Here is a 25,466-nt window from a genome sequence, read left to right on the forward strand (position 1 = left end):
ACAGTCAGAGGTGCCATCATGGCGGGTGCTATTGAGGTGAAAACAGCATCTTTATGCTGAATTAGCTGTTTTTGAATTCAAGTCCATTGTTCAACAGGGACACTGCTTGCTAACTTGTTTGGAATGCGATACAAAAATGAAATGGATCAAGTTCTAATTGCAGCTGTAACCTACAGCTCCACAGGCGGATGTACTGTTCTTCCTTTAGCAGATCGATTCCTCCACAGTTCTTGTTAACTGGAACAATGGCTGTTGTGCAGTTACATGTTGTCATCAATCTGTAACCATAGCTCGACTGCAAACGTGCAGCAAAACCACCTGTGTGTTCCCTTTCATTGATTAGACAAGGAACCACCACAAGTGTAGGGCTGTAGCGATACACTAATCTCGTGATAAGATACGATACACAATATTCGGCTCATGATACGATATATATCACGATATTCAGCTCACGATACAGTTCGATACACTTCCATCCTTTTATGAAAGATTTTAAAGGGACGAAGTGATTTTGGTGACATCTTGTGAGTGTTCCATTGACTTGGATTGAATTAATTGTACTGAAAGCATCAATTACACAACATATGGCTCTGACTGGCAGCTTGCAAATGCTGGACAAAATGAATCAAAGATGTGGTGAGAAAATTAGTTTCATTTATTGAAACTGAGTCCAAATTGTAGCTTGCAAGATTTCGAGAAGTAAAGTGAACAGTGGAGTGTTAAAGTGCAGCATCTTTGGCAACTTTTTTAGCTTGATATGGAACATATGAGGTAGCTACTAGCCATTCTAGCCACCAGGTTAACTAAAGATAAACCATGGCAGCCAATAGTTCTCTTTTTCTTGTGTAGATTTTGCTATTTCCATCAAGCTCTTTTCATGCAATACTTCAAGATCTGTTGGAAAACAGCCGTAACAGTATATAAAGCTTATTCTACACCTCCATCCTCTCCTGATGCCCACATTAGTTTGCTCAGGGATGATGAAGGTACCGCTCATAAATAGCCATCACTCACCTACACTCCTAAGGCCTGTGTGAGTTTGGGCTTCTCCTTTTGTTACCTAATTAGTGTATTGCCCCCAGTCGTCCTAACCCACTCACCCCCTAAAAAAGACATGCCTGAGATTCTTTGGCACACCCTGAAAATTCCTCACTGTTTTTCTTTCTTTTGTGGTCATTTTTCTCTCCCTCTTGCCGTCACGCCCATTGAGAAACCACACCACTGAAAAATGAGACCTGTAGCTGTACTTGTGTACAGTAGAAACAGTCATGTACTGTATATTCACACGGAAAGACAGTAAGTAACTGTAAGGCTTTAAAGAGTGATTATACAAGTAGTGGAGCTATTTCTGTCTGCCCTTCACACTTGCTGTTGCAAGGACTACGTATGGGCATGGGAACTCAAGAGCTCTCCCAGAGGAACACCAAAATATGTGTGTGTGTGTGTGTGTGTGTGTGTGTGTGTGTGTCCATATGCATGTGTGTTTGTTTGTCAGTACACAAGATTGTTTGTGTGGGCTCCAGTCCTTTTTAGAGTGTTACTTTGTCTTTGTTATTTCCCGTGATTGAAAATACAAGGATGCACACACACACACACAAACACACACACACACATGAACACACATGAACACACAGACTCCATGCTGTTCTCCTATGTTGTTATTCTGGAATCAGTTTTTGTAGATGGCCATTGTTTCCTTTCCTGCATCCTCCCTGTGTTAGTGTGTCCTCTGTGAGAACACACACACACACACACGCGCAGAGCTTGGAGTCAGTCTGTACGAGTCATCTGTCGAGTGTTGCTTGATTCATGTTTTCTGGTTTGGGGTTATTCCATTGACTGTAACCACATTCATTCATGACAAAATATTTGTTGAAGCTGTGACACACTCTTGATTACATAGTAAGGTAAATGCAAATGTAATATCGGAAATGTTTGTTGTAGGTGCTTGAATGTTATTTCTCTGAAATTTTGTCCTCAAGTGTGTCTATATCAGTATTAGCTGAGTGAACGTGGCTTCTTTGCCAAGGCATTTAATATCTATTTGCATTTCCAAAATATCATAAGTAAATGAGAAGCTTTTATGGGATTTTCCCTGCATTATAAAGAGAGTTGCACCCCTCTTTTGATCATCTGAAATTATTCCAGCTGAGGTTCCGAATGAACATGAAGGCACATGACGGCTCGCTCTATGCAAAATGGTTCTATGTTATTTAGCGCTTCATATACAATGATAAGGACTTACATTCTGAAAATGACAAGGAGGCAGTGTAGTTGACCTCCTATAGCAACGCAGCATTAGTACAGACCATGAAGTTGGTTACTTGGGTACTTCAGAGCAGCCCATCTGTAATAACACATGTCTACAGTTAGCAGCAGCATTGCTAATGTCCTAGCCTCGTAGTGGAAGCATCATCCAGCTAAATGTAGAGGACCCGGCCTCCTCTACAGCCAATGAAAATAAAGCCAGACAGATCTGGGAAGATTGCCTGCTATTGTGCAGCTGGCTTCCATGTTCACATCCTAATCCAAAAGTTAGAAAAACACCCAGTTGTGTTTTTGTATTCTGCATGCCTTGCCTTGCTGACAGAAATCCATCCATTTTGTTTTCCATGGCCCTGCCTCGAACTGCGACAGTTCTGCCTTCTTGTCAGTCTTTTTTGGTAACAGACGGTGTTTCTCACAAGCGGAGTGGGGAGAGAAAGGGGGAAAAGATTGGCTGTAAATCAGGGTTGTAGACAGAAACAGGTTTTTTTTATGAGAGTTTACAGACCGTCTTCACTTTTAATGAGAAAAGAAAGCAATTTTCCCAGAGACAAAGGGAAGGGAGGTGGTTAGAGGTGGAAGATGAATGCTGTAGAGGCGTGGAGATGAAGGGGAGAGGATACATGTTAGAAAATGGGATAGAGGTAAGAGTCAAGTGGGATTAGAAGAGGAACTGGAATGGTGAAAAACCTTGAGAGGGAAGGGCAGGAAGGAGCGATGAGAGACCTATCAAACTCTTGGCAGGCATCCACTTGGCATATGAATTTAAAAGCAATCTATCTGTGCCTTGTTCAGTCCAGAGTCTGGCAACTGAGGGTGGCTCCTCTCATCCCACTGGTAAGAGGATGCAGACTTGGCCGGGGGTTGCAGCTGCTCCCTTCATTCTTGCCCCCCCAACATGCCTTTGACATTCGCACACACACAAACAACAGCACACACTTGTTGGGTTGGCCAGTGGGTCAGAAGTCATAGTCTTGCTGTGACACATCCTAGATCTTATTACCCTCCCCCTCCCCTTCCCGTGTGTATGTGTGCACGCATATGTTGTTCCAAGTGTGTGTGTCCACTCACCTCTCAGTTTTTGCCTGTGCATTTGCATGTGTCTAGCAACCGTTTACTCCACGAGGACGGCTCACCCTCATATTTACTACACTTGTGTGTGTTTGTCAGTGTGTCAGCCCACTGAAGGGCCCTGTAATTATGTCTAGACCCCCTTGTCCACAGCAGAGGGGTAAATGGTAGGGATGGGGGTGATGTGTGTGTTTAATTCTGTTTGAAGCTATACACACATTTGTCCACACAGATGGGACTGAATGTTACTTTTTTAGTGCTGCTGCTGCTGCTGCTGCTGCACAACTGTCGCTCCAGTGTGTGGAAACTTTTTTTTTCTTTTCTTTTTTTTTGACATCTAAAGGCAAGATGTGGAAACTACTGTGTAATCTGTATTTTGCTGGTTTCACTTTACCTCAGCACTCTGGATTTGGATTTTTTACCACAGTGTGCAAACTTTCAGCCTTAAATTGAAGTTGTTTACATTCATGTTGGTGGAACAGAGTAGGAACTTTAACGCATATCATAGTCCTCCTAATTCCACCGGAGCAAAGCCAGTAAAAAGAAAGTAAAGACATCAATTTAAATGCTTTTGGATGAACTCTTTTCAACGAGCCCTGCTTTGACTGAATAAGAGCTATTTGATTATTGCATGACTTTAACACATGCTCTTTTGGACTGAAGCCACTTGTCAGGCTCAAAAGCATTTACCAGTCCAGACCCCTCTAACCCTCCCCTCCCTTTACTGGAAGAAAAATATTAAATTTTACTGTCTTTGTTTCATTTTTGATGCAATAAATATGCAAAACCTGAATGAATAAAATTGGGGGAAAAAATCCCAAGTATGAGTGTTATTAGTAATTTGAATTTACACACACACATTTGACAAATACAGTTTTTAAAAAAGGTTCGGGTGAGGTAAGAAACCCATCCAAGGTTTATGCTAAATCCTTACAAATTTGGAGATTTAAAGCATATAATAGGGTAAAGGGAGGAAAAATGTGTGTGTGAAATTAAACTTTTTAAAGCAACACAAAAGAAAAAAACGTCAAACAACAATTAGAGAGTGTAAGAAATGCAAGAATGTAAAACACTCAACCACAAATGAAAAAAAATTCAAGTAAAAACACTCCTGTTTCCCAGCTGAGTGCATTATAATGCCTACATTTTCTTTAAAAAAATTTCCAGGAGTTAGTGTTCCATAGTTACACATCTCTTTATCTCATCTGAATGACATTTGTTTTAAAACGCAGAATGACCCGAAACGACTGCAGGGTAACACACCGTCATTCTCGTTGCAACATCCAAATTGTACATCCAGGTCAGTTTCAACATATCATGGGATATGATTCACAGCCCCAAACTTTCTCACACACACATAACGCACACAAATTCCCTGGTATGCAGACTTGCTGCAACAAGATTCAAGGAACATGCCTTGTAATTTTAATCCCTCAATGCAACTTTGTTTAATTTCATAATTTATATGACACCGTACTCTTCCTGGCACACTGTTTATTCTCGAATTCTGTATTTATGTGTATCTGTTTATCTGTAGCTCACATTAAATGGCCCCCACAGACCCATCTCAGTTTTTCCACCCTTTTAATACCATCCACTGACTCAATTTGATACCCCATATTTTATCTCTAACTATTATAGAAGACATTAACGTTTGCTCATGAAATTCTACAGCTGCTCTTCAGACGCGTTGTCTCTTAAGCACTGTTGATGCTACACGTCGTGTTGCCAGACAAACCAGATGTTCCCTCGTCTGTTGTCGTGTTTGCAGAGAGCGATGGCTCAACGCGGGGCCGGCCCCTCAAATTGTTGTGACTGATTGTGACTGATCTGATGGCCTTGGGTGAATTTGAAAGAGACACACATTCAGCATTTAAAAGTATTATGCACTCTTCATAAGTGTTGTCAGTTACATAAACCTGATTAAAAAAAAAAAAAAAAAAAGTTACGCAAGAACAGAAATTCATTATTTATTGTGTTTTAAGTGCACATGTCCTCATATTTGATACCAACAATGACATGAGTCCTTGCCTGGTGTTACAATTGGAACATCTGAATAGTTTTGGTGGAGTTTGATCGTTAACTGTCATCATGAATGGTCGTAAACCTTTACGCAGCTCTGAGCACAAGGGCCTGTCTGATTTTAGAGGGTCATAATGGGATTGAATTAGGCTTTTAATTAGGCTGATTACTTGCTAGTATTTGTAATTGTGTCTGTACTGAGGTCGCCGATTGATGAAATAAGTTGACATTTCCAAGTTCTGACGGTCTGATATTGTGGAATCATTTAAGGTGTTTTTCCAGCACCTCATCCAGGGATAAGTGGGATTTTATTGTCCAAGCTAATGATGCTTATTATCTCCATTTGACAAAGAGTGTTGGTGAGAGTATCCACAAGCCTTCAATGCGCTATGCAGCAGTGTGTGTGTGTGTGTGTGTGTTAGTGTGTGTGTGTGTGTGTTAGTTGTTGTAAAGCGGGTTAGGGGGAGTTTACAAGTCTCTAGTGGCATTAAGTTTATGATGGTTCCAGTCAGTGAAGGGTTGGCACGACTGCACCAAAGAAAGAAATATGAGCTTCATACAAAATGAGCCTTATATTCTCACCCACACCCACATACAAACACACACACACACACACACACACACACACACACACACACACACACCTTGTGTATTAATGTTTGATTGAGTTTGTGAATAATTGATGTGTCTTTATTTGTCCCTCTGGTGTCCTGCAGCTCTCTCGCTCTCTCTCTCGCTCTCTCTCTCTCTCTCTCTCTCTCTCTCATTCTCTCTCATTCTCTCATTAATTGTGTTTTATGTGTGTCTCTCCCTTAGGACACTGCTGCCTCAGTAAAGCCCTTGTGATTGGATGAAGAAGAGAGAACCACCAGTATGGACGTGCTTCCTCCTGGACTTTCCCAGAAGGCTTAGGTTAGTAGCAATGTTAAAAGGTCTCTTTCTGGTTGGTGTTTTTGACATAAAGATGGGTTCCAATCAGCCCTCACTGTTTGTATGAACGTTCACTTCCATTAGAATAGTAGCTCTGGTTTTATCACATACGAGCACTGGTTGAGGTATTAAGGTTAATTGTCAGCATCTTCTCACTTCAATTCAGTTTCCTCCAACATATTTTGATCCATATTTTTAAGTTTGTTGATGGAAAAGGCAAAAGAAAAAAATACTCGGGAAGACAGCAGTGGGAGTGGGAGCCTGTCAATCAAAAACTTTACACATGGTTGAATTGGATCTTGCCGTTTTTGAAAGTGAACGTACTAAGAAAGATGGAAAGCCCTTTTTGGAATGAGCTCTGATGTAGCAAATCTTTAACTCAAATGACCATAAATGTCATAATTGTCATCCCACACATTCCCAAACTTTTTCCTCATACCCAGACGAACTTCAGCATGGCTGATACTACGTGGTATGAACAATTTCAACTTGCAAAACCAAAGGTAAAAGCTCAAACAGCTCTCAGTTTTTTGCTGCTAGATGGCTGTACATGGCCAAGTCAACCTCTTCTTCTTCTACTCTGTTATGGCTGTGTTTAATGGTACTCATACCACCATCTTCTGATGAAAATACACATCGTATAGCTTTGTTGATTTGCTCAAAAACTAGTTGATGGAAATGCAACTAATGTGCATTTCCTTTTCTCTGCAACATTTCCTCAGTTTGCAAAAATGTAAATGGAAAGACGACAGTCACAATATTTAAACAAGCTTAGCAATAAGCAGATAAGACACCTCCCCATAATAGAACTACACTCCCTGTAAATTCGCCACAACAAAAATGGATGCGATAAAAGCAGCTTAAGCAGGATTTCCTTCCATATCTAAACCCATAGAAGTCGCCCTCTCTGTTTGGCTCTATTAACAAACAAAGAAAACCCCGTAAATGCGGTGTTGGGTTTGTATTAATAGATTTAAAGGTCTTCTGCTTGCCAGGCTGCACTTTCACACTTTAATGTGTAACGTTTTTATTGGTTGTGAACATCAAGTTTAAAAAAAAAAAAAGCTGATTGGAAGGAGAAACCTTTCCCTCACGGTCTTCACTCGTTGATCCGGAGCAACAGTAGATCCTGCAACTTTGGAGCGGTTCCTTCATCCATTGTGTAGGTTTCAGTGTCTCCTCTGTTATTGTGATATGGCATTTGGAGTCAACTCACTACTCCACCTTGTTGTCTCCATAGAAACCAAGATAGCTGTCATGTAGACGAATTTGGTCTCCAATGGCGCCTCGAGATGTATTTCGGATTCCTTGCATTCTTCTTCTTCTGATCACTCTTTCTGTCCTTTTTTTCTCCCCCTCAGCAGTGTTCAGATCTGCAGCTGAGTCTACTGAACCCTGAACGAGTCTACGACTGACTTCTTGTCAGGTACACACATACACGCACGCAGGCGCGCACGGATTCACACATGCTTTTTTTTTTTTTTGATTCTGTGTTTATTTGAAATGAAAACCTCCATACTCAGCACCTCCCACACTCAGCTGCTCTACTGTCAAAAACAAAGATGGCAATATATTTTTTTTCGCCAACAAAATCCCATAAAAAGACTTAAACCAGCCACGCACTGGTGTTCCCTTCCTCTACAACCGCTGAACCCATTTTGCTGGTGACTATTTTCAGCTCCAAATATTTGCTGATAGATAATCACAGCGATAGGAAGGTGAATGTGACGGCGACTCAGAGGAATGGATGAAAGAATAAGAAAATAACCACTTTCATCCTCCTCATCATCAGTGAAGGAACAGCTCATTGATGTATTTTTAATATGGAAGATTGAGGTCAACGGTGGAAATAAGCTACACAGGAAATGCTTGTTAATAGGCTCATTACAATGGATGGATTTTGTATAATTTGTTGTTAATTTTAAAAAATTCAGAATATCACCAAACTTATGTTTGAAGGTGGTTCCGCTAAACTTGAGTTGACTCCTGTGTGGTTAAAGCTCTGAAGATTAATTACACTGCTAAGATAAGAGCAAAACAAAACAGCCCCAGGTTGCATCATTGCGTATCTGCTATTGTAGCTGTTTTTTTTTCCTATGAAGTTTAAATATTAATGGAAAAATACTTCATATTTTACGCGCCTGAACTTATTCATTGCCTTTGGCCTTTTCTGGATTTTATTAACCACAAACTTTATGATCTGTTGAAGAGGAAAAATAAACCAAATATCGCAATACTGTTGACCAAATACCTTCAGATCTATGTTGTGACAATGTTGTAGAGATGATTATTGGTGTTTTCACAAAATACATAACACCACGATGATGAACTTGATGAGTATTCATCAGTAAAGTGGATGTAATGGCTGAGGCAAATATTAGAACAGCTGGAACAGTCTGGTCAGAAATTGACAACAGTAACAGCTGTTAAAACCAGGAATAGACGCTTATGCACTGTCACATTATGGCGACCTCCAAAATCAGTAACGATCTGCTTCCACAAAGAGGCTGACCATTTAAACACCTCCATATCCTGACAGACAGCATCTGTCATGTGCAACGCAAGCGTAAAATGCACAATATCACAGTAGTAAGCTAGCAACCAACTGTTGGGTGCATGTTGTCATATGTCCATATCTTGTTTTCCTTCCTTTTCAGTTGATCAATCTTGTGCCATGATGATGTCAGTAGATGTGACCAATCGTAACGGCCCCACTGCCACGCCTCCCACTTCACTCAGCCTACGCTCCTCCCACAACCAGCTACTCAGCAGCGATGTCATCAAGCAGGGCTCCGCCACACCTCCCAAGTGTCGCAAAAAGTACGCGCTTACCAGTATCCAGTCCGCTATGGGCCTTGGAGAAGCAGTGCCATCTTCATCATCACCATTATCATCGCCGTCACAGTTGTCAACCCCCAACAATCCAAAATTGGCCAAGAATGGCGCAAATCAACTTCGTAAAGCGGGTCAGGATCACAACAAAAACACCACCGGCCCGGACACAATGGACATGGAGTGTTATTCAGAAGCTCTAACGGATGAACTCAATGTCAACATGGCCGAGGAGACAGATGGTCACACTCCCTCCAGTGATGACCAAGAGGATGACGTCTTCAAGCTAGATGTTGAATTGCGTCCAGATGCTAACACTGATGCAGAACCGGAACAGAAATCAGAATCAGATGTGGACTGTAATATCAGCCAGTCAGTGGAGCTCCATCTCAATGGCAACTCATCAGAGCTAGGTTTTGACTTGAACATTGAGGCAGAGCAGAGTGATGATATCAGCATTCTGTCTGAGAAGGAAATTATGTCAATGATGAAGACTGAGGAAGACGGAGATGAGGTAGTGGTGGAGGAGCAGGAAGACGAGGAGGACAAACCCCTACTAATGATTAAAAGTGAGTCTCCCATGAAGAGCCACAAAGATTCTTCAGAACTTATCTCTGACCTCCACTCAAACCTGAAGCTCCTCACACCGAGTAAGGACTCCCCGGTGCCTCCACCTCCTTTCCCACCTAGGCAAGCCAGCCCAGAGGACACGCCCCTACTCTCTGTGGCGTCCTGCTCCTCCTCTTCCTCATCTTCCCCAGAGACAAAGAAGGACAGAAGGACGGGTGCAAAGACAGACTGTGCTTTGAACCGTATCCAGAATCTGAACCCCAGTGATGAAGAGTTGAGCTGGACCACACTGTCCCAGGAGAGCAACTCCCCTGAGGAGACAGGTACATACACACAGCAGACATTTATTGAACTAAACTTCACAGCCTCTGTCATTTTCTCATGTTTGGAATAGTTTTCATGTGAGTGTGTTTTAGCTCCTCTGTTTTGTTTTTTTTTCCCCCTCCTGTGTGCTATGTAGTGGTTGCTCGGTTCAGTCTGCTGATGACATGTTTCCATTTAGGGTGACCAAGTGTGTATGTGTGTGTGTGTGCACATGCGCATGAATGCACAACTTGGGCGTCGCTAGAACAGAATAACAAACACTGCAGCCTCTAGTAAATCACTCAGAATCTATCTGGAACAGGAAGTACCCTCATCACATCATGGATGGTTAGCATGACAGATCAGCTGCTTCCTGTTTCAAGCTCTGTGTGTGTGTGTCAGGCTGGTCATGAGTTCGATTGAAATCTTAATCAGTCATAACATCTCTCCCTCCACATGTATTAACTGCATCTCACAGCCATGAGAGAAGGTTATCTCAGCTGTGTTGTCCCTTTCGCTCTTTATTCTTCCTCTCTGTTTGTTTTATAAGAGGCTTGTATGCACACAAACACACACTCGGTAGATGGCAGACTTACAGAATCACAGCTTAGCTCCTGCATATGCACCTGTGGCTGCTTGTGTCATGAGAAAAGCTTCAGTTTTATTCCTTTCTGAGACATGGGCCTTAGGTAAATGTCCTCTCTCTAGCAGATCTTCATAGACGGACTTGGATAATCTTGACAGAGAAACTGTTTCTATATTTGTACTGGGCTGCAACAACAAAAACGACAGAATTATTTTTTCAACCATGTTTATTCTTGACCCTCCTCTTACCCCTGAGAGATTGGCATGCATATTGCTTTTCCTTCCCGTGATCCTCAGGCCCCCAGCTATTAAAAATATCCTCTGCAATAGATGAATGGTGAATTTAGAAGGGACGAGATGAAAAGCACACGGATGCACGCGCACAAACACACACAAAATATATTTCACACCTGGTGATCAGACTTCGCTGAGGTCCTTGAGCTACAGAATCAGATTGAATAAAAAGAGCAAACGAGCAGCTGCACACTCAGACTCTTTTATTTACGAGGGTTTAATCAGAGACCTTCTTCAAGAAACTGGTGAGTACTTATTTTACAGAAGATGAAATGATAGCAATCCCCAGTGAGCAAAGGCCCTTGGATCCTTTCATAGTGGGCAAGTTTAGTCAGTGTCACTATTATCCCGGTAAATACAAGTTGAGATGATGTTGACATACTGAAGAAAATTGTTTCCTCATCCTAAAAGACAGATGATGAACAAAGTCGAAGAAACTTCGGCTTTAATGGTTATCTTGCATCCCTACTTGAAATTATTCCTCAAAAGGGCTGTGCAATTAAATAAATATAGCAATTGACTGCAGTGTTGTTTTCCATTGTACTGTATCAATATTCTGAGTATAAATATGGTATTGCAATATACGGCAGCTGCATTTCAGTGTGTTCCCGTCCAAGGAGTGGCAGAAATGATCCTGTATGCACTTGATTTTTCAACATGATTTCATGGCAGCTCTCTTGTGTCCAGTAACAGCTTTGAGCAGCTTTGCACATATTGTTCTCATAGATAATGCATTTGACTGTGGAGTTATCAACATAATTTGAGGTACATGTCTGTCGACTGCCCAGCTGAGTTGTATATGCGTGTTGCATGGCGATGTATTGTGTATATGTATCAGGAGGGCCTTGCTCATACACAGTCACATTTATTAGCAGAATTTAGCTGAAACTAGCAAACTGAATGAATAGACTTATTGGTTCGAAAAGGGCACACTTATCAGGAATCTGCTGTATCCTGAATGATTTACCTGATAGCAATACACGGCAGTACTACCTAAAGTAGTATTCTTTTTTGCCTGCAGTGTGATGGTAACTCAGGGCAGAACTGTGGGCTGAGTTTGTGTCGTGCGACCTTACTGATATGTTGCCTACCTCTGCCAAAGGTCTGCGTGAGTCACTATGTCTTTTCCAGCGTTATGTTTGAATTCTGGGTATTCGGTTTAATTGGGCCTTTTAAACCCTCTGCTCAGCTCAGTTTAACATGCATCCCTCTCCTCCGGAGTGGCAGCAACGACCTCCGACACAAGCTACACAAGCTTAGCTCCAAAACATCCTTTTAGTCTCAAACAGAGTGGCACTGCTTGCAGTTATTGAGCCGACTTGCTGCTTTATTTCTCTCCAAATACTTCTCTTCAAGCCCTCTGATGACTCACTGTTCCTCATGAAGCGGAGGCTCAGAGCATCTGTGTATTTAATCTTCAAGTATGATTACCGGAAACTCGTCCTCCTGAAGGTTTCTGCACTTCAGAGTTGATGTTGAGCTCTCCAGTGGTCTGAAACCAAGTCATTTCCTTTACCTTCATTCTCTCGACTGACATTCCAAAGTGTTGATTCTCTCCTGGGTCAGTCTATGTTTTGTGAGGATCAATATGTATATTGATGAAGCAGGGAAGGTTGCAAAAGGTAGGAGTAGTTTGTGTTAAGTCTGGTTAAAATGTATTGTCCTCTTGAATGTTTGTGGAAGAATCAATTACCATGATTTTTGCATCCTTCATGCTGAATTTATGGATATGTAACACACACCTGTCCATACTAGCAGGCCCTCCTGTCTACTTATTGACAGGGTCATGTTGTTTTCCCAGGTGTGTGTCAGATTCCTCTGTGGATGTTGTGGGCTAGAAATCCAGTACAACACTGCTTTCACACCTAAGAGCTAAAACACACATTCACAAGCACCCACACCCACAAACACACGAACATATACACAAACACACAGAAAAACACATACACAGATGCAGGGTTTAGCAAGGTCATTTGAAGAGGTCCCCCTAAACATGCATTGTAACTCCTGCAGGAGAACATTGTTTGAATGTTTGGCAGTCAGTCAAATATGCAACCACTTATCTCACTTTCCCTCGTTCACTCTTATTTAAAAATCTTTCCACCTTATTAGGGTCTCCCCCTTCACTCACTCACTCACACACACACACCCTTATCAACCCTATTTCTCTCTCCCTTTCATCTCCTTCTCACACCTCCACTGGAGAATGGAGGATTAACTGAGGGTTGCCAGGACAACCAAGAGAGGCTAAAGAGAAGATGGGAAGGAGGGAGAGAGAGAGAGAGATTAATAAACAGACATTTGATGAGGTTAAGTGTGGCAACTGTTTTGTTTCTTTCCATGTGCCTGTACAAATGTGTGTTTGTGTTTGTGTACCGTACAGGAAAGGGGAGGGCAGGGTGTTGATGCTTGTTTCAGATAGAGGAAGGAGAGATGACCATAAACATCTGGAAATTAAATACAAGCTCCTTCCTTCTCTCCATTTTTTCTTTACCTTAACCTCTTTGAGTGTCTCCTTCTCTCTTCCGCTCATTCACCCCTGTCTTCCACTTCTCATCACGTCTCCTCTGCCTCTCCACCTCGATATTTCTTCATATCCCTCTCTCGCCTCTCACTTTCTCCTTACCCCCTCTCTTGCGATGTCCCCCTCTCTCTCCTCTCTCCATTCTCTCAGTCCTCCTCTCTCTGTCTGGGGTTCTCGCTTTGGTTACAGCACTGGGTTTTGCTGTATGAGAGACAGGCTGCTAGCTAACAATGATGCTGGGGAAAGACTACATGCTGGCCATTGTGATTGTCAATTATGAGGGTAGGTGCATCTGTGTGGGTTGACTTAAACCTGCACCAAGGGTTTAGAGTTGTCTGAGTGTGTGTGTGTGTGTGTGTGTGTGTTTGTGAGAGAGAGAGAGAGAGCATATGTATGTGAAGTTTTGTTTATCGTTTATGGTAATGGTTCTGTGGTCTGTCCTTGCTATATATATGTGTGTGTGTGTGTGTGGGGGGGGGCTCTCAGTGAAAATGCGCATCACCACAGTGGCGTGTGTCATTTTCCAAAGAGAACATGTGTGTGTGTTTTGCTACAGAAGCTGCTCTCCCCTCCCCCTCTGCTCAACTCTGTTCTGGCATGGAGCTGCATGCTAACTGAGGCTATGACAGGCTAACTAGTACGTAGCTCTGCATGGTATATTTCTATGAGCTGCTAAGATGCTAAGAGTTTTCATTCTGATTCCCCGCTTGCAGCATAGTGCTTTTAGAGGGTGACACTGCTAACTTGGAAGCATGAATAAAGCCCTCAAGCCAAGGCAGTAAAACAGTCAGAGCTCTCCATCTCTGTCAGGGTCTCCCTCTTTTTGCTTGAGTATGTATATGCTTTAATCCACCTCTACCAGTCTGCTCATCTGTCTGTGAGTCACCGTCTTCTCTCTTACTTATAGCAAACAGACACTCTCAGGTTCTCTGTTGTAGTTTTATTGGCTCTGACCTATTTTTGCTCACGAAAAACTGCAATTCCCAGAAGGCACTTCTTCACAGCTTCTTGCTCTAAAGCACAGTCTTGTGCCCAGAGGAGTAGTGCAGCATGGTCCAAGAACATATGTGTACACATTTGATACGCTTTTGAATAGGATTTCTGTCTTATCTGAGCATGTCTGTCTACACGCATGAGCTCGCAGGTCCACATTCCATCTCAGCCGACCCAGTCGTCTCGGTGACATATGGCCTGCTGTCGTGGCGACAGGCTGTGTTTCATCAGCATGGTCAGCACTTCAAGACCTCTTTGTGCAATTACACACATGCGCACGCGCCTGCACACACACACACACACACGGTACTGTCTGACCCTCAAGAGCTTATATCACCTTTATGAGAAAGGAGTTTAAGATGGTCGTCACTAGCACCACCGGGGCATCAACTTCACACACACAATCACGCAGTAGAGTGTGTCTATCTTTAAACTGCAACCTTCAACTCCTAGTACAGAAGTGAGAGAGGAAACTATGATATAAGTTCAGATTTCATCTCTACACAGGGTGTGCGTGTCTGTGTCTTCTGCGGTATTTCCTCTAGATGTATTGCCGTCCAATAAATTATGATGAAAACCATCTGCTCTGTGTCGTTGCTGCACTCTTGTAGCTACCAGGAAGTTTGTATTTTGATGTAAATCGTACATACTGAGCCATTCTCTTGGATAATGAATCACTTCCACCAGTCTAATTTGATTGGATAAAAGAAAAACACAATTTGTTTATACATTTGTATGCACAGATGGAAGTCATCTAACCTGCAGTTAATTTCTCCCTTTCATATGAATCAATCATCCAAGTACCATTCTTTTTTCCCCCACTACTAGATATCTGGAATGAGCAGTCGTTTCAGACTGACCCTGACCTTCCTCCAGGATGGAAGAAGATCACAGACATGGCCGGTATCTACTACTGGCACATTCCTACCGGCACCACCCAGTGGGAGAGACCTGCCACCCACCCTGCAGCCCCTGGACAGATAGAATCCCAGACCCTGGGTGACCACCCAGCCTCAACACCACGTAAACACTCCCTGGGCTCACTCAGCCCCTCACCCACTCCTGACCCTGAGGTGAGACAGAGGGTGATGCACAGATACATTTTAGCTCTTACTTTCTACTGTAACTGTCGGTTAATGCCAGTGACATTTCCACTCTCCCAAATTGTATATGATTATCCCACAATGTTAGAAGTAATGGCAGAGTGATTTTGGTGGTTTGAGTGTGTGTGTGTGTGTGCAGACACAAATTGTGTTTGAAGGTTAGCCTGAAGACAAAGGATTAGTCAGAGACATGATGAACACAAAATATTAACAACAGACAGTTGATTAAGCCACAAACAATATTCGCACAACGAATATTTTTTCATGACTTGACAGTTTAGTTGAAAATAAAATCCTCATTATTCATTTAGATTTTTTTTTCCAGCCTTGCCAGTCATTAGCTGGATTTTTATAAGCTCCCTGCTTGTTAAAGAAATAATAAAAATTGTCCATTTGAAGACTCTGAATGATAAGAATAAACATGACAAAGTTTTCATAAATTATTAGTCTGTCACAGGCAGAATTATAATCTCTCTAATCTGATAATCGAACACAAACGGCAGTAAATTCTATTTTGTAATAACTTCAATAGCAAGAGCTTTTATAAATGGTATTTTATAACACATCATGATCACACATGATTATGTAACACAACTTGATCATGCTCGTGAGCAAGTTTGACTCCTGCAGAAGTTATTCCATGATCTTTGGACCAAACCGTGCCTCCTGTCATATGATGGTCAGAAATAGTCTTGGTCAATCATTTCCTCAGCATCTGAATAGCTCTTAATATCTGTGATGCCTCATGCTTGTGTGTGTGTGTGTGTGTGTGTGTGTGTGTGTGTGTGTGTGTGTGTGTGTGTGTGTGTGTGTGTGTGTGTGTGTGTGTGTGCGCGCGCGCATTTAGTCATGCCAGGCAGAAGTATTCTTCAGGGCGTCAACTCGCTCAGGCAGCACCACCTCCGACAGCTCAGTGGAACCTCTCTCCACTCACGAGATGACCCTCCCAACCTGCGGTTTTGTCAACAGCTGCTATTTTGTGAGTAGTCAACAGATACACACACACACACACATGCACTGTTGTCCTGCGCAAAAATCGTTTCAATGTTCTGAGAATTAATTTTTACCATCAGCATCATCTAATTTCCCACAGAAGAGAATATTGGTTGTATGCATATTTGTGTTCCTGACTAAGTTTAGGGGAAAGACTGTCTGAAAGAAATGTGACAAGAAAGCCGAATAAAAAGAGAACGAGTCAGAGAGAATCATCGACGCGCCAGTCGAGCATGAGGATAAAGGAACGATCAATCAGTCAATCATGCAGAATGCTGGAGGGAAACAGAGAGGAAAGGAGATTGATAGAGAGGTGAATGAGGTAGATAAAACATTGATCCACATAGAAGGGGCTGATGTTGATGGATAGATGTGCCAGAACTTATCTGGAGTGCTTGACCCACAGGCTATTCAAATATTAGACAGAGACACAGGAGCCAGAATGGCAAGACAGACAGTGATGATTTAACTTGTCCTCTGAATTATTATTATTATTATTATTATTATTTTGTCATTATGAAGATTTTTGCCATTTTTTTAATGTCTCTTCTCTTTTTTTTTTTTTAAGCCTCGTTCATCGTCCCTACAGGGAATCCCTGATCAAGAGGGTCGCCCTAAGCATCAAGACGATGATGACAAGGTGACACATTCAGCCTCTCTGTTCCTGTTCTTATACTCATCTTGTTCTCCTTGGGCTCAGTAGCCTGAAGCTGTGACACATTGTTCCTCTGAGTATCACGTATGGGTTCAGTCAGTGATGATTGGATAGGGTCACGTTTTCGTTTGCTTTGGCTTTGTCCTCCAGCGTATCTTAAGCGAAAGCACACAATGAGTGGGAGTTTTATTTTATATCGGAGATGAGCGCAACAAAGTCTCACAACAGCCCATGTAGTTGTGGACGCACACAGATTCGTCTTATTGCAATTTCGAATCTTAACTTCACACAGTCCACATTGGTATTTACTTTTACAGTCATCTCTTTTTACTTCTTAATTTGGAATCAATTATTAGCAACTCTTTTTTTTTTTTCCTATGTATTGGCCTGATTGTTCGACTTTTTTAAATTTACCATTACATGTAGATTTTCTCAAGTAACCTGATCGCATTTCCAAATGTCATTTTTGTTTTGTTTTGTTTTTTCCGCGAATAAAAGCTGAAGGTTCGCAAAATCATTTCAGATTGAAAATCATGGAGTGGAGATGCAAAACAACAGAAAAATGTCCAAATAATTACTGATACTTATTGATGGTTATATGTGTCTTATATTGTTCATATTCTACTAATCAAGAATCGATTGATTCTAATTGATAAGGTGAATGTTCAATAGGAGCAAGAAACATTTAATAAAACAAACCAAAACAAAGTCTTGATTTCAGGCTTTTGGTTTAAGAAGTGTTTGGTAGCGTTGCTCCTTATTGACACAGGCACCTGTGTGTAGTGAGCTAGTTAGCTAACAGCCTTGTTCTATTTTTGTCCCCTTGCTCCCCTCCCACCATTGAACCCCCCCCCCCCCCCAATCCTTGACCCACCACTACATGTGTACGTGTGTTTTAATGCCGTATGTAGAAGCAGATGTGGAGTGATTTTGGCGGAAAGATTGATAGTGAAGTGTGGAAGGCAAGTATAATGCACCCAGCGTCAGCGAGTCTTGTTCTCGGTCTAACTTCATCCACTCTTTGAGTGTGTGTACATTTATTATGCATTACATGCTACAAATTAACTGCTTGGGCAAAAGCATGTTTGGCTGATGCTTCAACATAAATGTCCTTATGCCTGATAAGTCCAAACATCTGCTATTTGGCTGCAGCTACACACGAGTTGTTTCTTTCTTTACGTAGGTGGTTTACTCATATTTCTTCCTCGCTTCTTTGCTGGCACAGATCTGAACGTGTTTGTACACACACATACAAGTGTGTGTACATACTTCATGTCAACCTTCTGTCTTTGATGCAGCATGAACTATTGCACATAACATACCAACGCCATTTCTCCATCCAGCAAGGACATTCTGTGCACACTTGGATGCATGCTGGCATATACTGTATGGTGTCAAAATATTTTCTCTTTGTTTTCTGACAGGTTTGTGTCCTTTGAGCCCCTCTCCCACATGCTCTATATCTTGGGAATTTTATGGTCATTAAATAAACGTGTACCATGTTGCAACAAGAGGACTTTTTATCAGACTTTTTTCAAGGTCTGTGGACACCTGCCACAGCTCAAACAATCCAGCTCCATGTCATTTTAGGGAGACTCCACGGAAAATGTAATGATAGATGGCATGTTTTCCCATGCTCTGATATGGGAAGCAAGAAGAGTGCGCTGATATTTTCGAATGCAAAATATAGAATAACACTGATGCCATTTGCTTTAAATATTGTCAAAGGGTATTCAAGGAACACCCCAACCTTTTGGGAAATGTCCTTATTTGCCGTCCTCCCCAGAGCCAGACAAGAAACTAGATATCCCCCTCTCCTCTGTGGGTGAATTAGCATAATGAATGGTGGTGGGTAGCATTTGAATTAGAATACCTCTGTTTATCCCACTCAACTTCCTCAATCTATATTTCAGTATTCTGGTTCAGATAAATACTTGTCAGGATCTTGATATGACTTGATCCTCCTCCTCCTCCTCTTGCTCCATCAAATCAGTCAGGAAAGGGTTCCAGCCATGTGTCTGATCCTTAAATTACAGTACCTCACAATTTTGAATTGTTATTCCATTCTGAATGTTACACACTACCCTATTTATATTAATGCAGACAAAGATCGTGTACTGGATTACATTTAGCAGTGCTATGCTCCACAGCCCATCAGCTACCATTCATTGTGCTAAGCTAACTTGTGGTCAGCTGGTCTCTGTGGGTCTCAGCTCCCTACTGCACAAACTCTTGTCTGGTTCTGGAGATGATGGCAGAGAAGCATAGTCCTCAATTATGGGACTGAAAACACAAGTTAACTGTAAACTAATGCAGATTTCAAATCCCATGAAGAAGAATTGTGAAGCCGCTGCCCTAACTGGATGGTTTTATCAGTAGAGGTTACATGTGTGAAAGGGGCTTCAGGGCAAATATCTGTTGGTCACTTTCTCATTCTGATGATGTCGCCCATGTGCAATAGGACCTGCAGGCAGCCACAGTGAACCCTGACCCCAGTCTGAAGGAGTTTGAGGGTGCTACGCTTCGCTATGCGTCACTGAAGTTAAGGTGAGTGACATGTACAAACACGCTAAAACCAAAGCAAACCTGAGCTCACCAGTTCAGATGGCTGCTAAAATGCAGGTTTGTTTCTTGCATCTCTGTCTTGCTCCCTTGCACGGGTTAGTGTCTCTAATTTAGTGTTTCATCAGTGTAATGAGTCCAGACCAAGCAGGAAGTTAGTCCTGACAATCAGGAAATGGCTCCATGTTCTCTATTAGGCTAATGGCTGCTGAGAGCATTTGTAGATTTGCTGGTGCCTTGTTAACAAAGGAGCCAACGGTTTGTAACAATAATAACCACATTACTAATCTCATCACCGCAACCTCCGTTCTACATTTTAAAAAAACCATTCTTTTAGGAACCGTCCAGCAGCGGAAGAAGAAGAGTCCAGCAGTATCAACAGTGATCCAGAAGCAAAGGTAAGAAGACTTCTTCTAAATCTGTATAGTCATAATTCACATGTGTTTAAGCACAGTATCTTTTAAATGTGCAGTAACAGCGCTTGAAGATTCTTTCATGTGTCAGATACCCCCTCTGCCTCCAACATGAACTCTAAAATCCAATCAATATGTGTGTGGCAGCAGAATACCTTAATTTTTAGGTAATATGTTGATCCTAAAACGCTTTAGTGTGTTCCTAAACATTTATCTCACTATGAAGTGTGTTTAAAGTGAGGCTTTTGGATTCCTCCTCACTCTCCAGGCCTCTATCGAATATTCATAAAATCTGTCTCTGCGGTTTAATACTATATTTCAGCATTCACAGCACGCACGACCTCTTGCTTTGTAAGGATGCTGTGTGTGTGTTCTTCATCTGTTGCTTGGACCGTGTTTGTTCGCCAGCTGTGTTTGCATTGATAGCAGCGATTGAGGGAAGGCATGGCCAAACAATAGTGCCCCTCAGTGGTGAGTTTGAACAGTACAGCTCCATGTTAGACACGAGACGTTTATCCCAAGTAGACTCTCTTAGCAAAGCAAGTTAAAATTCACCACAAAAATCTCAATTATTGCACTGAAAACAAGAGTTTTTCACTTCAAATGGTTCTGCTATTATATTGGACCACAGACCGCAGTGATCAAGGTGTTTGTGGCGTTCCCACACAGCTGAATAAATACAAAGTGTAAAAAGAGATGAGTTTTAATCCTACACTCATCTTGGTGACGCGGTGCTGATCTGGAAGTGCAGCGTCTGTGTGTTTTTGTTCTGGCAGAAACTAAACAATCCTTAACAACCATGACATTGTGATGAATACCAGACACAGACACACACATGCATATACACACACACACACACACAGGCATACACGCACAACCATAGCAACAAAAAGCTTACAGGGTTATCAAACCCTCAATTTAAAAAAGCCTGAATGTATTACTGTAATCTAAAAAACAAGCCCACCCAATAAGGACATGTATAATTATGGTTTGCAGATCGTTTCCAATGTATTAGCTCATTGTTATGCAAGGAGACATCAGGATGGAGTCAGGAGTTGTATCGTCATGGCTGTACGGTTTGTGTCATGCAGCTGCTACCACCTACTGGTCTGGATCACTGGTGCACCGTGCACTAGTTCTTTATTTCACACAAACAACAACAGTGTGGATTCCTGTTTATCATAGTGATTTACTCACTTTGATGACCGTCTTTGGTTGTTTATGTCCGTCTAACTCAGTTGTGCATCTCAATTGCTGAGTAATTTCTAAATGAACTGCTTAAATGGAAGGAATACTTGATGAGGAAAGATGAATGGGTCTTCCCTCTCGCTACTTCTCGATCCATCACTACCCAGATGCAGGTTTATCTTCATTTGTTTACTTTTATTTGCACAAGTGTCTATATTCACCTCCAGAATATGGCCTGCTCAAAAAAATGGAATGTCAAGTTTATTCATAAAGCATATTCAAAGGGATACTTCAATCCCGAAGTGCTTTTTTTTGTCTATCAAATATTCACAAGTAGGTGTTTTGCACGCATTGAGAGTTTTTTTTTCCTGTCTTGCATTGCTTCTTTGTGACTCCAGAGTGCAGAGAGAACCAACTGCCTATATCTAGTTGAAGCTAATGATGCCCAACAATGGCTACAGCGACAAACCAAGTATATTTTAGAAAGAAAAACAGTCGACCAAAGTAATTTACAGGGAGATTCATACGAAACATAATGATCAAATGAATACACGATCAGTAATTCAGAGAATATAAATAACAATAATATAAACAAAATTTCCACCGAAACAACATGACATCATCCATTTGCCACCTTGCTGTGATGAATAATTCACAAGTGATTCAATTTGAACCCAAACTCTGCCTTCAAATGTCATGGGTCCTTCTGTGCTCCAGTGAAGTGAAAATCAGCCTCATAGTTTTTACACAATTAAATGGCATAGATCACCCACCCTTACCAGATATAGAAAATATCTCAACACAGATTGTTTGATAAGATAAAACACAAACAAATAAAAATCAGTTTGTATTTGAGGGAAAATCAAAAGCTACACAAAGGACGGTCTGTTTAGAGTTCTTCAAATAATGAACACTAGCTTCTTTCCTTTAGAGTTGCTGTCTGTTTGTTTGATAGCGCTGGAACATAGTTGTCTGTCAAGTAATGTGACTTTTATATCTCAAGAAGTGATTGTGAGTCACTGTGGCGTGAAGGATCAGCAGCTGTACTTGGAGCTACAGATGTCTTGATTTCTCCAGCCATAACACTCAAAGCACATGACTAGAAAGTGGAAGCTCCACCTCTTGCTCAGGGAAGTTGTCACATGCCTGTTTTACACCATCATCTCTGCTGGTGCGGGTGTGAGCCTCGCGCTTGTCTTTGAAGTTACAAATGTCACCTTTAATCATTACAGATACACTTGACAGTGTAATGTGTATATCACTGATGTACTCAAGGTTTTGTTATTTTGTGTGTGTGTGTGTGTGTGTGTGTGTGTGTGTGTGTGTGTGTGTGTGTGTGTGTGTGTGTGTCTCTCAGTGTTTTGCGGTCCGATCCCTGGGATGGGTGGAGATGGCTGAGGAGGATTTGGCTCCAGGAAAGAGCAGTGTTGCTGTGAATAACTGCATCCGACAGCTGTCCTACTGCAAGAACGATATCCGAGACACCGTCGGTATCTGGGGAGAGGTGAGGAAGACACAACAGCCACAGTGTGCTGGTGTATTTGTAGAGCTCTGAGAGTTCATAGTTGTCAGAAGAAGAGCACTTATTCGGAAGATGAGGGTGGAGCAAGAAGAGCGAAACAGAGGTTAGCCGGCGGCAAAAGCTCCCAGAAATGTGTGTCAAAGGATACAGGGAGGCAGGAGAACTGGGGAGAGGAAAGTAGAGCAATGTCATGACCCCCCCCCCCCCCCCCCCCCCCGCGGAAGTTGTGTTTAATATGAAGCGACAGAACAGAGAGAGAACTTCAAGAACCTTTCATCTCCCACCCTCATTTTAGAGTTTGATCATTTATTTAAAGGCTTTCAAAGCCACAGGGCAGACATACTCACGCACTCACCAACACACACACACACTTATATATCTATATCTATATACATTATGTATATAGATATATCTATATACAGTATATATATCTATAGATTGATAGATAGATAGATTGTACCTATAAACTACTAGTTTGCAAAGTCTATAGGAAGGAAAGAATTTTTGCATCATTGATGGGATTTGAAGATCTGTGTGTGTGTGTGTGTGTGTGTGTGTGTGTGTGTGTGTGTGTGTGTGTGTGTGTGTGTTACCAGGGGAAGGACATGTACCTGTTGCTGGAAAATAATATGTTGAACCTGGTTGACCCCATGGACCGCAGTGTGCTTCACTCTCAGCCAATCGCAAGTATCCGTGTCTGGGGCGTTGGCAGGGACAATGGCAGGTTCGTCACCATGGCAACCTACACTCCTCTTTATGCTTTCAAAAAAAATTGAATCATGATTTTGTTTTGGACTTAAAGATTTGGTATGTTTTTAAAAAGTAGTTTGCTGTGCTGCGTTTCTAATTCCAGTGTGGTGATGATGTCATTGTATTGCAGTTTCTCTGTTTTTTTATTTTTTATCGGTTGTTTTAATTACTACACTGGTTTAAATGAAAGCAGTAGTGCATCACATATACGCTCATTAAAAGGTCAGTGTAACAATGGAGGGCAGAGAGACCGGTGATGTGTTGACGGGCAGAAGGGAAGAGTAAATGATTGATGATGAAGGGATGCTAATGAAAGATTAATTCATCGGTATAAAGGAGAGGATGAAAGGGAGAACGGCCTTTGTTGTCTCCCAGCACAAAACCCACCTGACCATCTGTTCCTCACTTTCACCTCAGCGTAAGTCAGCGTGGACGATTCAAACCAGGCCCGCACACAGTGGACTGTCTCTGCTGCTGCGTCGAGGTTTGATGCTCATGAATCTCAGAGACTTGAACAAAATCAAACTACAAGTGAAATGAGCCTCACAAACTTGTCTGATAGATTCAACAAAACTCTAAACCAGCATAGTGTGGTGGTGCAGCTGGATCACCAGTAGAGGGGACTGCTGCTGCACGCACAGGCAGAGACAGAACGCAGAGTGTATCACTCGACCTATGAGGACATTCATTGGTACGATGCATTCCCAAGCTCCTTTTGTTAAACTTAACCATCACAAGCATGTGCCTGGTGCCTTTTCACTGCTCTAAGGACCTTTCGATCGCTCCTCTGGGACCAATAACCTTATCTGAATCGAATCAACACACATTTGAATGTTTAAACCTGACACAAACCCAAATGATGATCTAAAAACTAAATCTTAGCCCTAAAACAGCCATTTAAACTTGTGGGCGCCGACAACATCACCCTTACCTTTACCAACACAGCCAAACGGCCCACAGCAAGACTTGAAACTAGTCGTTTGACCTGTGAGAACAAAATACATCTTTGAGTTTAGTTCCAGCACACTAAAAATGCAGAGTCAAATCGATTATTTGCACATTCATTTTCTTTGGGCACATATTTCTCCGAACTTTGACTTTGTGGCTGAGCCTGAACTTGAGTTTTCACCCTCAAACTGCCCTGGAATGTGTGTCAGAAAATAAAAGCTGATATTATAGTAATGAGATGAATTGTTGCCATAGGCTACAGTGTACCTGCTTGCACACATACCTGCGCCTCATGTGCACCTCCTCTGAAAAGTAATTGCGTGCCGACTGCAACAGCTGTGACTGGTCCGCTTCATAACGTCACATTCCCTCCTAATGCCTTTACGCACACGCTCTTCCACTCCGTCTCCTCTGGTATCAGCTGCTTTTTGGACGTCGCAGTCATTTCCATAAATGTTTGAGTTGCCATCATTTGAAGTACATAAGAAAAATTAAACGCCGGCTAGCGTTTCAGCTGTGTGATTGAAGTATAAACTACGTATGAGCCGACGTACCACTGTAAATCAGACTCAAATGGTTTCCTACAGAGATATACAAGTAAGAGCGTGCGAATGCCAGCACACACGCACACATATGTATATATATACACACACACACACACATATATATATATATACACACACACACACACACACATATATATACACACACACACACACACACACACATATATATATATATATATACATATATATACATATATATACACACACACACATCGCTCGCGCTCATAAAAAGAGGCAAAGCTCTGCAGAATTCAGTTGCCTCGGGATCTCTGTATCTATAACACACATACATCCATTTTTCTGTTACAGTGTTTATTTCACCCCGTCAGATAAAAACAACAAACGTATGCGTTCTGATTTCTTAACCTTTATTTCTT

At 41.9% G+C, this 25,466-nt stretch overlaps 1 protein-coding gene across 5 annotated transcripts in view; it reads left to right on the forward strand.

Moving 5' to 3' along the window:
* Positions 1 to 25,466, forward strand: part of apbb2b (amyloid beta (A4) precursor protein-binding, family B, member 2b) — a 52,926-nt gene that overhangs the window by 13,127 nt on the left and 14,333 nt on the right. For 3 of the 5 annotated variants that reach the window (XM_086211507.1, XM_086211510.1, XM_086211508.1), the window contains exons 2-12: positions 6,175 to 6,270; positions 7,650 to 7,714; positions 8,946 to 10,013; positions 15,218 to 15,462; positions 16,340 to 16,471; positions 17,054 to 17,125; positions 18,052 to 18,102; positions 19,602 to 19,687; positions 20,040 to 20,100; positions 22,661 to 22,807; positions 23,422 to 23,549. In XM_086211507.1, the coding sequence (XP_086067633.1) occupies positions 8,963 to 10,013; positions 15,218 to 15,462; positions 16,340 to 16,471; positions 17,054 to 17,125; positions 18,052 to 18,102; positions 19,602 to 19,687; positions 20,040 to 20,100; positions 22,661 to 22,807; positions 23,422 to 23,549 (1,973 nt within the window). In that variant the 5' untranslated portion in view covers positions 6,175 to 6,270; positions 7,650 to 7,714; positions 8,946 to 8,962. The remainder of the gene's footprint in view (positions 1 to 6,174; positions 6,271 to 7,649; positions 7,715 to 8,945; positions 10,014 to 15,217; positions 15,463 to 16,339; positions 16,472 to 17,053; positions 17,126 to 18,051; positions 18,103 to 19,601; positions 19,688 to 20,039; positions 20,101 to 22,660; positions 22,808 to 23,421; positions 23,550 to 25,466) is intronic. The other 2 variants (XM_086211509.1, XM_086211511.1) reach the window with 2 other exon arrangements.

The sequence above is a fragment of the Aulostomus chinensis genome, chromosome 8 (assembly GCF_037954235.1).
Source record: "Aulostomus chinensis isolate RoL2024-O1b breed Wild chromosome 8, RoL_Achi_v1.0, whole genome shotgun sequence".
Taxonomy (NCBI): Eukaryota; Metazoa; Chordata; class Actinopteri; order Syngnathiformes; family Aulostomidae; genus Aulostomus; species Aulostomus chinensis.